At 45.4% G+C, this 12,468-nt stretch overlaps 1 protein-coding gene and 1 long non-coding RNA gene across 3 annotated transcripts in view; one reads left to right on the top strand and one right to left on the bottom strand.

Moving 5' to 3' along the window:
* The window catches only part of LOC112589404 (uncharacterized), a 141,562-nt gene that overhangs the window by 33,234 nt on the left and 95,860 nt on the right, over window positions 1-12,468 (top strand). The window lies entirely within an intron of this gene.
* On the bottom strand, window positions 2,833-5,766 carry LOC105181829 (trypsin alpha). The gene is made up of 7 exons (XM_011138843.3): window positions 5,653-5,766; window positions 5,017-5,126; window positions 4,858-4,955; window positions 4,158-4,314; window positions 3,937-4,047; window positions 3,464-3,613; window positions 2,833-3,393 (listed from the first exon to the last, which is right to left on the bottom strand). The coding sequence occupies exons 1-7, from the start codon at window positions 5,711-5,713 to the stop codon at window positions 3,136-3,138; spliced, it is 945 nt and encodes a 314-aa protein (XP_011137145.1). The 5' UTR covers window positions 5,714-5,766; the 3' UTR covers window positions 2,833-3,135.

Here is a 12,468-nt window from a genome sequence, read left to right as displayed (position 1 = left end):
AATGAATTCTTATTCGATCCCGGAATTAAAGAGGTCGCGAATGGACCCTGTCTCGGTGCGCAAAGCCCTCCTCTCAACCCTCCCTCACTCCCTCGCCGTCGAGAAAGCGGTGCGTACACGTGGAGCTAAAAGCCGGAGGGCAGCATCGGAAGGGCCGTGAAAAACGCCCTGCTGAGCTTAAAAAAGCGAAGCCAGAGAGGGCGCGCGTATCAGAAGTTACGTTTATCAGGTGAAACGCGGAAGTTTTCACCCGCGGCCTCTGTCCTCCCCCTCTCCATCCCGCCTCGCCATGCTTGCCCACTCCGCCGCGACTCATTCGTCTCTCGATTTTATACTCTACTTTCCTCTCGTCGTATCCTCTCTTCTATCCCTCTCCCCTCCCTCTTCCTCTTTCGCTCCTGTAGTCTCACAATCACTTCGCTAGGCATCGATCGAGCCTACACGAGCCCTGAAATCCCTACGAAGCGCGCGCGCGTCTCGAGTTTCCGCGCGGATTAACTTTCGGAAGCGGAAGCCTGCTTCGGGAGATTGCGGTCACGCGAGCCGGAAGAGCTCGGGCATTCATGCGAGAGTACGAGCGTAGGTGCTCCGTGCTCTTGCGTCCTCCTCTTGCCGATCAAAATGCATTGGGATCTAGTTTTATAGGGCCATTCCGGATAACAAGTAACTGTACTTGGCTCGTCTGAACGCGTCTGCGATTACGTGAAGTCGCTTTATTTCGCATGTGAAACATCAGATAACAGTCGATCAGGGATTCGAATGGTGATCTCATCGAGCGAGATATCGTATCTGGATTGCGTACAGTGACTTTGGAAAAAACGTACACTACCATCTCTGATACTCGCGAAAATTTGCTCGACGGCAAAATTTTCGGGGAGAATTTTAATTTATACATAATCATCAAGATCTTTTTTTTCGTATTCATTTACGTTCTTGTGTTTTTAAGTTAATTTAAGTCACTCGACCATATCGAATAGTGTGATCGATATTTCATCGAAAGGTGGGCAGTTGCGATCCAGGCTCCATAATTTTTCACAACCAGCTCTGTGGCGCGTGCATATAGCAAATATTAGCGCATGAAATTTATATCCAATTTAAAGGAGCAGCCAGGTCCCTGCGTGTTTCTTTGAAGGTACCCGCAGATCTCGCAGAATTTAATACCGGTGCACACTCCGAAGTCGGGCGGACGTGGCAAAAGAGCCGCGCGATTCGCGAATACGCCGCAGACATTTCCCCGTCTTGGCAGCGAGCAATCCGCTAATACATTTCTCGAGGTATCATCTGCCATGTATTAAGTGGGTATGTGCTTTTTACGCGTCTGCTGGAGCTGCTTCTCGTTTGAGATCAAAGTGGATACGTCATATACGTCTGTCTTCTCTTCCTCTTTCTCATTCCCCTTTATTCTCTCTCTCTCTCTCTCTCTCTCTCTCTCTCTCTCTCCCTCTCTCTCTCTCTCTCTCTTTCTCTCTCTCCTCTGACCCTCGGATGTCTCTTTGCACGAGAAGCAACGAAAAATCACCCCTCGTATTAACCCTTTCACACCTAATAGGAGTTGCGAGAAATTATGAAAATTGGATCGCCCTCGCCTACCTTGAAGAAAATGTTGATGTAGTAGTATTTAATATGGTTAAACGGCTTGTGTTCCGTAAAGAGCGTAAATATTAAAAATTAAAATTCTTTCTAAAGTTCCCCGTGGAGTAAATTTTTGAGAATATTGGACTTTGCAACGAGTTATCCTCGTGATATAATCGTAAAAAGAGATGATTCTTTATTAAAGTCAAGGAAACTCCAGTATGTGAAATAGAATTTTTAATATAAAGTTTTATTCTTGAAAAAATTAATCTTGAAAATGGGAATTTTAATAACTGAATGACGGAGTAATTAAAAGTAATATAAATTATAAACCAGTTATACGAGAAAACTGTTACAAGTTAAAAATAAAGAACGCTATTATCTTTCTACAAATAAAATATATTTTTTATTTGTACCTTAGCAAAACGACGCGTGCTGTCGAAACATATTTCATGGAAAAGATAAATATCTAGACAAATATTTCCCAAAGCGTGAATATTTTTATAAATAAGCGAGAGAACGTAATGACACATTTATAATTAAAAATAAAAAGAAGCTATACGAATGTATGTGTAGAAAACATATAACCGAGCAAAAATTTTTCCGTCTATCTGTCACATTTGAAACAACTAGGTAATTACCAATGTTATAGTGATAATAATTACTGTATATGACGTCTTATCATTCTCGTGCTATCTAAGATAACATTAGTAGATAGTTGATAATAAAATATGAATCGCTGCTAATAATTAAATAAAAAATAATAGTATAGACATATCTCGCGTATAAATAATTAAATTTCCGATTTTTATTTTGGTTAAACAGAAGTGAGCAACTACAAGTGATTGACGAATAAACACACGATAAGGCTTGTTTCCCAAATACGTAAATATAATAATAGCAATTTCGGTAAGATAACTATACAATCTCTGTCCATCAAGGGGACACCAACGGGAAGACAAATAGCTATTTCCTTGAGTCATAGATATTGTCGATACCATAAAGTGTAACATTCTTCGGCTTTAAATCGATCGTTAAATATTTGTTTATATTACACCGCGTGTTTCTCAACGTCGCTTTTAAAACAAAGTGATAAAACAAAGATATTACGAAATGAGAAGTAATGAGAGACTTGAATCTATAAGACAAACTCATTGAAATTTTATTTATAAAACAAAATGAAATGTAATAAATAACCATTATTTATTATTGTTTATTATTGTTTATAAAATTATAACAATTTATTTTTAATTTGCTCTCGGTTTTCATACAACTTTTCATATAACACACAGACAAACGTATGCGATTCGCTGAAAATTATCTGGCAGAATAATAATTAATCAAGTATTCGTTAGCAACAAATTGCAACGCGCGATACCCATAGGAATTATCCTGTGCCCAGCCAGTTAAAACGTGCAAATTGTCTCGTTAATTTAAAATTTTTCATTCGCTCTTCGCGAGACATTTCCCTCACGCGTATCACTCTCACCAAGCGCAGTCATAAAATGTTTAACAATGTCGGCAAACACGCGTATCTATATGCTAACAAAGATGCCTTCAGCTTCAAGGTCCAATCATAATTGACAGCACGAGCAGTAAGAAAACGAGCGCGATCTCCGGCGTTTTGTAAGCGCAGGAATTGCAGCATCCGCGTTCGGTCAGTTTCTTTCCTCTCACTTCATTTTCGACACTTTCTATCCAATCTTTGTAAAAAAAAATATTCGAATATACGCCAGGGAAGAATGGCAACGCGCATCCATGGCCACCAGAAACAACACCGGTCAAAATATTATCGCAAATCATACCGCCGCCGGAATCGCCCTGGAAATTTGACAAAGTCATTTTCACGTCACGCGTATGTACATAAATAAAAAAGATAGGCGCATATTACTTGGCAAGCGTCCTTGCCTCCGTTGAGGAAACCGGCGCAAAACATTCCCGGGTATATGCTCGTTACGTTGGCGAGCAGCTCGCGACATTCCCTCTGTTCGCGAATGGGCAGATCCACATACATCAGATCATTGGATGTTACGGAGGTACCCTGAAATCTGATATTTTAGGCTTTCGCGGTGTAGAGAAAGGTTTGATTTGATTTCCGGGTTAGGTGCCGCGTGTCTATCTCGAATTTCTCTCCGACGTCTCGTAAACTAGAAACTGAACTAGTTCTAGTTCAGTTTCTAGTTTAGTTTCAAGGAGAGTGACAAGCTGAAATTTAGCTGAAATTTTCAAGCCGGTCTACCGATCCGAAAATCAAGTCAAATATTCTGAAATCTCAAGCGTGTTAAATTGCAAGCTTTAAGTTTGAACTGCAGATTGCTTTCTCGTTACAAGCGAAATCTAAAGAATCTCGCCGTGTGTACTCACCGGCTCCAAATAACCCCATCCGGAAACCGCGCAGAATGTCTCGGGTTTTGGATCATGCGTCACTAAAGGAACTCTCTGAACTGTCTGAGTGAACGCGAAGGGTATCGATAACTGTGAAATCAAAATAGGTGTTTGTCGTGTTTGTTTGTCATCAAAATCATGAGAGTGTAAGTGACAACGGTTCGCAAAACAAACGAGATACGGTAGATCGTTGAACGTACTTCCAAAATGACAATGTCGTTTTGCAAAGTGCTACTATTGAACTCTGGATGTATTCTGAAGGCTTTCACACCCCTTTTCTGACCCCATGGGGTGACATCGTTTAATCTGAGCTGTCCTGCAACTACGATGATAGTCCAAGGTTTGATGATACTACCCCTGTGTGATTAATTGCTCCGTTTATTTTACTGAATCGATTATTAATTGGTAATTAATGTTTCCGCTAAACGTCAATGTACGAGTGAAGCATAGACGATTAAAAATGGCAAACGTTGCGAAATAATACGGTAATCCAATAATTTTCAATTAAACTGACTGGAAAATTAAAATAGCTACTAATTACTCGGCTAATCGATTCTTTGCGATTTTAAGTTATTTTCCAAATGAATTGCAGCGAGTTCGAATGATTAAATTAAAGCCCAGTGACATTCGAATGAAAAAGAGAGAAGGAGAGAAGAACTTGAAAAAGTTAAATACGAATATATGTATATATCGTTAAAAATACGAATATATGTATATATATATATATATATCGTTTTCTTCTTAAAATAGAAATATCATAAAACTCCATTTTTATCAAACATAAATGCGATGTCCATTCACACATACTGAACATAGAACACATATTAGAACCTCTGGAACCTCAAATCAATATCCAGTTATGCTGGACAAAGAGCTAAGACGTTTGATATCGTAATGTACCCTAAAAGCATGCAGTGAGCTGCGGTGATGACTAGTCTGTCGCTCATGATGCTGCCTCCGCAAAAGTGAGCTTCGGACCAACTGCGCCTCAACGATACCTGAGAAAAGCGCACATGCTATCGAATATGTTCAATCAAAGTCGACAGAGAGACCTTATACCTGATGTGGGAATTGCCCAAAAATAGCCTTCGTCCCGTTGACTATACGGCCGGTTAAGCCGAAAGTCGTTGATTCTATGAGGTAACTGGCAGAAAGTTCCATCGGCGAACCTGATGCACGATAATTATCATTATCGTTACCACTGCGCGCACCGCGTTATCGCGAAATGAAATCTAAATTGCACGACGACAAAAGGATTTATCGGCAGAGCGGAAGAGCGCCGTTCCGCGTTGTTACCGCGACGCACAGCAGACGCAAAAACTATGTTTCGGGACGTGCGTGCGTGCGTGCGTGCGTGCGTTCGGCGGTAATTATCGGCGGGTGAAATGAAAAATTAATTAACCGTGTCGACGACGCCCAAACGCTATCGACGCGCCGCCTGTTTTCGCGTCGCGCGAGCTCGTCCAACGAGTATTTATGATATCCGATAATGCATATTAACGCAGCCGCGCGACACAAAACAACACGCTCGTTTGTCCCCATTTCGGCAACGAATACGCACCGCGCACTCTCTCTCTCTCTCTCTCTCTCTCTCTCTCTCTCTCTCTCTCTCTTCGAGGCGAGTTCGAAGGCGAGAGTACTTCGCGAGATTCGAGTCGATCGCGCGCATTGACGGCATTGACTGATTACACTTACCTATGTATTCATCACCATGCGCGAAACACGCGAGCACCAAAAACACTAACGAGTTCAACATAGTTCCTAATGTTTTCCACTGTCCCAAGTTAACCGCCACCGAACGACGACTGACTGAGATTTGCCGTGACGCGTGACCGCGTCGCGCAAGAAAATTTGTTATCAGGCATGACAGACAAAGGCTTTATCGTGTGTGACATCGCCTATCGGTTGTTATCAATCGGTTAAGATTGATCAAATTCTATGTCGAGTAATGTTCTACTGAGATTTTATTTCGTCGAGAATATTGTGCGCTCGCGCGTAAGTGCTTGTTTGTCGCAATTTGAATTCTACTTGAACTTGAATTTAATACTTGAATTTAATTGCGTCAGAAATGTAATGCGAATTGATTTGATGAAGATAAATCGCGACTGGTCACGTGGTTACGCGAGAGAATATATGTTGAGATGTGGCGGTCGCGCGTCGATGACTGGCGCGTAATAATTTGCCTAACGAACTAATTGTTTCGCTAATTTATGAGAGAATAATAATGTAATAATGAGAATAATAATGACACTAACACGCAAATACAAGTCGATACTTTTTGTCCGGTCCACACCTCTTTGACCTCTTGTTTGCTTTATTCGCGACAGAAAAATACTGAAGAAATTATTCTGTACATTATCAAACAAAAATGTTTAATCACCGTTAATCGAATCAAATAGATATAGAATAAACCGATTAATGACCGGCGGGATCATTATTCGTGGCAAGTGTACACTTGATTGGTCAAAGTATCTTTCAAACAATAGATGTTGAAAGAGCTTAATTCGACGATCAAAATCTCATGTAATCTTGAACTCTGAAACGTCACGTTACATACACAGTTAATACGTGCTTCGGCAACTGCGTAACTTTATTTAACACTGACTTCTTTGGCCGATTTCACCGAGTATCAAGAATTTGAGGAATGAGAAAAGCGCGCTTGTGTGATATCAGATCAGATGCGTTGACATACAGTCCGTAAAGTAAGAGCGTGTACGGGTTAATGTGTAGAAAAATTTATTTTTAATGATTTTTAAGTACATGGATTTGTTGTACTCCATGAGAAGAAAAATGCTATACCATTAATAATGAGTCCAGTCACCACCGGCATTGATAATTGCCTGGCATCTGCCGAGGCATATTTTTCACTAAATTGACCGCGTATTCGTTCGGTAAAGACCTCCAAATGAGACGAATTTGTCGCGTCAGCTGCTTCAAAGTGCACACTCTTTTTCCTCGAAGCTTGTGCTTGAGATATGCCCACACATTTTCAATGGGATTTGCATCTGGCGACTGCGATGGCCAATCAAGTGTGACGATGCCAGACTGCTCTTTCCACTCGGTGCAAAGCTTGCTCCGGTGTTTTGGCTCGTTGTCTTCCTGTAAGATCCAGTCCTCGTTTTTTTTTACGAAGCATCGTTCAGCAGTCGGCAACAAACACTTCTCATAAATTTTAAGCATTAAGGTCGAGTTCCGCTTAAACAAATTCACAATTTCTTTTTCCATATTCGGAGCGTCACTTTGCCTATCGAGCCACGTTCTGGCAAGTCATCGACATTTTTTATCTTCTTATATCGCTGAACCCACTGAGCGACGAACGATTTTGACTTTCCCATGTATTTAGCAGCCACTGCATATGACATTTTTGGTCCTTTGGGGTGGGAACAAAGGAACACAGCCTCGTAGCGCGATGCGTATGCGGCACTCATGGCGGTTAACGTGTTTCTCAGGTTAGAGTTCGACGCCAACTGAATCTTTTGTGACAAAGCATTCACGACAAAGATTTCATCTATCGGCTCACAAAAAAAACTAGGACGATATTTGAAGCCAATTGCCATTTATGCCGTACACGCTCTTACTTTACAGACTGTACTTGCCCGTAATATCGAATACGCACACCTGCGTTGACTCGAAGTCGATTCCTCGGACGGAGCATTTCGACGACCGCGCTGCGATATGCTGCAGCAGCTATCGATAGCGCTTCGCGGCGATTCTTCTGGAAGCCGCCGATGAAATTACCGAGTAGGATGTATGGAAATTCCGTGGAATTGGCAGAATTTTTTAATCCCCTCTCGAGCTGGACGATCGTGGCGTCGAGATATCGGACAACGACGACGAGAACTATCCGGGGATAATGAGATTCCGGGACGGAAGGGGAGGGGGGGGTTATTTCCGGTGACCGGTGCAACGGCCGACCGTGGAATATTCGCCGAAGACGGTGCTGAACTGCGAGACGCGCAGCTGATCCAATAAGCAAAGTGGTCGGTAGCTGCGCAGCTCACAGCTTTTATCGACCTAACTTACCGGGATATCGTTGCGCAGCGCATTATAAAATATTTATTATTGATAAGAATAGAGGAGATAAAAAGAACGTCAAGAGAAAAGAAGATGAAAAGATACGGCACTTCAAGAGGGAGATAAGCGTAAAAATATCAGTCAAGGGTTTCGACAATTTGACAACCGACTGACGATCATGACGATTAATGTTTGGTATTGAAGAAATAATTGAAAACATCACACATTTGTTTCAACACGTTAGATATTTGAGATTAATATACACTACAAATATCTATTAGTAGGTGTAGGCATCCGAAGAATCTCTAATTTGTCTTAAGCGGCATAGTTGGAGAGAAAAAGTAGAAAATAAACGTTATAAGGAATTTATAAGGATACACGCGTTTTGTATCGATTATTCAAGTTGTGCATACTGAAGGTACAGGGGCGAGTACACGTTACGTCGAGAGAGAGAGAGAGAGAGAGAGAGAGAGAGAGAGATCCTCGCGAAAGCGAGGAATACACACTCACGTCGTTCCAACTGTGAGCGACCAGATTCCAAACGTCTCTCGAGGATAATGAGAGATTCAAATTTAACGATGTGACAGAGAGAAAAAAGAGAGCGAGTGAGAAAGAGCGAGTGAACGCGATAGGGATAGGGAGAAAGAGACAAAGGTAGTCCAGGAACGAGACAGTGAGAAAGAGGGAGGGAGGGAGGGAGGGAGGGAGAGAGAGAGAGAGAGAGAGAGAGAGAGAGAGAGAGAGAGAGGCATTGCCGAGGGGGTGGCGAGCGGGACAGAGTGTGTAGGGCTGATAGGGGCCGCCATTACCCATCCCCGTGTTAAAGCACCCCCGCGCGTACAGCAACACGCAACCCCTGTGTACAATCTCCGCGTGCCCAACAGACCCAGCGAGGAGCTCCGGGCGTTGTCTACCGCAGGATCGCGTTCGATCGGTTCCCTCGAAAGCTGCCGCGATCGTGAGCGTATATCGCCTGACGCATCGAATGTACTGTTTGGTTTAATGCCGGCTCGGGGTGATAGCTGCGAGCTAACAACGGCCGACAAGCTCGTAATTTAGTCCTCTCCCGAGCCCAGGTAGGCGCAAACGAGAGGATCCTTCTTTTTCGTGTTCGGGGTACTATGCGCGGGTACAATACGTACGAGCGGCGAAATCAGATTTATCTACAGGCGTATTAGCGTCATGGAGGCTATCAGGAAGGCAACGGTAATAATACAAAATCCGCGCCGGGCGTAGACCGGGCGATAATATTCCGTGTGCGAGAACGAGGTGAACAGAGAGAGAGAGAGAGAGAGAGAAAGGGTGAGGGAGAGGGAAGGACCGCCGCTGCTGTTGGTATGCGAACGTGTAGGTAGGTATGCTTTTGATGTATCGATACTTTATCGTATAGTCACGGGTAATTAGCGACGCATCGGAGAAACGGAAGATAAATAAATAGCCCGACCGGCTGATTGCATCCCAGGCATCAGCCGGCGTTCGCTACTGCAAGCGTGTTCGCGTGTTCACAGCGCGCCTGTGTCGTGCCGCTGCGCGGAATGATGTATCGTCGTGTGTTGCAAAAGGCGGCTCGTGCGTCATAGGAACGCTGCGACTTGCTAACAGAGGAGAGATCACGCAAGCGGCTTGAATTTCAGCTAAGCGCGAGACGACGAGGATTTTTCACGCACGAGTCGAACGGTACAAATACGCGCGCGCACAAAATAATGCATAATGCATAATTCACGCCGCCATCTCTCTCAACTTAGGCTCGGTGGCACTTTGGCCGCTGCCGCGGAGTAACCTCGGGTTCCCGGTACGTTGCAATAATCGCGTATTTGCAGCAACGCGAGATCGAAGTGCCATCGATCGACGAGCGTCGGTTTCGCCAGCGTCGTTTTCACAGTCTGCTGCGTTCCTCGCGGAGCGAGCACTTCCTGGCGCGAACGCGAGCAGAACGCGCGTATAATGCACGCGTGGGCGAGCATACGTAGTATCGAGACAAACCGGCGAGAGATGTACGTCGAAGGAGCGAAATTTAAAATCCCGTTGATCTTTCACGGCTCGTTCCCCCCTGTCTCAACATTTTCTTCAGCCTCTATCTCCCTCTCGTTCTCGCGTGTCTGCCGTGTCGCTTCACTCCGCTGCGGCCGGACGCAGTCTCTCTCGACTATTCCTTCGATCGCCCACTCTCACCTCCTTCACCTCCAACGTCGCTCGTCCTCTCTCTCTCTCTCTCTCTCTCTCTCTCTCTCTCTCTCTCTCTCTCTCTCTCTCTCCCCCTCTCCCTCTCTGCTCCTTTCTCTCGGTCTCTCTCTCTCTCTCTTTCTCTAGCCCGAAGTGGCTTTCCTTCCGAGTGGAGTCGTGCCACCTCTTCGCCACTCCTTCCAGCCGCGTCGCGGAATCATTCTCGATGGAACCGTGGATAATGTTTATGGGACGTAATGATAAGGAATGCTACCTGCGGCCCACGGCCACGATCGCGCGCAGAGGCGGCGGGGCAGTATTTCTCGGCTATTATTTAGTCACGGAAAGCGGGCGCAATTTTGAACCGTCGAGTGTCGCCGTCGCCGCTCCGCGACGAGCGAGCGAGCGAGCGAGCGCGCGCGCGCGCGCAGTCATCGATCCTCGTTTGCGCGCCGCCGCGTTCGTTAAGAATTTATCGGGCTCGCTTGTTACGATTTTGACAAGACGCCGGCGCGATTTATCGCTAAACGTGCTAAATTTATTCAACGCCTACCGCTTTCGCGCGACAGTCCTCGCGCACCGGCCTGACCGGTTGTGATAACGCTGGAGATCGATAAAGCTTTACTCCGCCGCGAGATCATTGAGATTGCCCGCATATTATTTTCAGCGCGTATTATTCGCGCGCGCGCGCAGTTTCACACACTCGCACACCGCCGCGCCGCCTGTACAATGCGAATCTTTATTCGGCATTTTCTCTTTATCGCTGAGGGATCGGCAAAGAAACACGCGTCTCGCGCAATACAGCAGAATGCACTGCTAGCTGGCAGGCCTGGCAAAGGCGACCTTGGCAAAGTAGCGAATTCACGGTTCTATTCGTTCGTGCTTCCCTTGTAGAAGCACCGTTCCGCGTGACGGAAAGAGGAGGAAGGTAACCTTGACTGCAATGCAGCCGGTTAAAGGGCCTCTCAAGGTCTACCAGACGAGGTTCCCCGAGTCTATCGTTTGGTCGCTGCACTTGGCCAAATGGAAACCAGCGGAGAACGGAGCCTTTTCCAATTTCACGCGAACGCGAATCGCGGTGCGTTCTATACTCGGAAGATTACACAGTCCACCGCTGAAATAGCAGACTACCAGGTAGCGCCTCTCGTGTCTCGAAAGCGTGCACTTGCCTCGCAATGGCCTGTGAAACGGCGAAGATGTATGGGTGGCATTAATAGAAATTCTTGACTAGCGCCACACAGTGGCTCCTTGCACTCGTAATTTCAACGGCATTTAAAGAGGCTCGAATCAGATGCAACCTTACGCAGTCGTTCTCAGCCGTGCCGGCTATTTCGAGGAGAACATAATTTGATCCCAGCAGCAGAGTCTCGGGTAGATTTATATAGAAAGTAGAGAAATGTCTCGCTCGGATTACAAAGCAATTCAGGCTTTGCAACACAGGCTCGTGTTAGCCAAAGAAGCTCGTCGTCGAGAGCGTTTTGTAGAAAAAGACGGAGAGATAATAATGAATTAACAAATTCACACACACACACACACACACACACAAAGAGAAAGATATCTCCATAGGCGCCTCGATATTTTTTTAATTAAACTTGGAAGAAAAAGTCCATTCTCTCACCCCAACGACTTCCCTTCTCCATTCCTTCTGTTGGTCCTTGGATCTTGTATCATTGACCGTGAAATTACTCAAGCAGACCTGCTGCGTTTTAATCCGGCCGAGCGAAATGAAAAGCTATCGGATTGCGTTATCGCCACATTATAACCACGCGAGCCATACCCACCTTTGCACGTCGCGCATATTTCACGTAGATCATTGATATTACTCGCCCTCGGCCCGCTTTTAAATTCATGCCTAATAAATATATCGCTGGCTACGCAAACTGAAACGATACGCGGCACGCATAAGAAACGTCGGCTCGAATGGCGCTTTACTCCAAAGTTAACTCTGCCTCCCCCCACCCCCCCCCACCCCCCGTCTCTCTCTCCCTTCCTTTCTTTCTTTCTTTCTCTGTCTCTTTCTCTTTCTCTTTCTCGTGCTTCGTCTGTCTCTCCCGTGCAATATTCGCGCGCCTCGCTCGACCTTAACCCTCAGCCCGAAGTGGTGAATTTTTTATGCGATTTGCCATTTCCATCGGCGCGTGAGGCGGTCGCGCGCGCTTTCGTTGCCGTCTCGACATTCTCGAATGCCTCCTCGAAGCTTTTCTCGGTCGACGCGAGTGCGAATGACGTCTACTCGAGCTCGTGGCATATACGGTCGGAGTGGATTCTCCTTCTCTTTTCCCCGACACCGAAATTGGGTTGCGCGCCTTTCGCGTTAGGCTGTTGGTGGCGAAG

This window comes from Harpegnathos saltator, unplaced genomic scaffold, assembly GCF_003227715.2.
Source record: "Harpegnathos saltator strain DR-91 unplaced genomic scaffold, Hsal_v8.6 scaffold498, whole genome shotgun sequence".
Lineage (NCBI taxonomy): Eukaryota > Metazoa > Arthropoda > Insecta > Hymenoptera > Formicidae > Harpegnathos > Harpegnathos saltator.
This window is presented reverse-complemented; position numbering and strand designations above follow the sequence as displayed.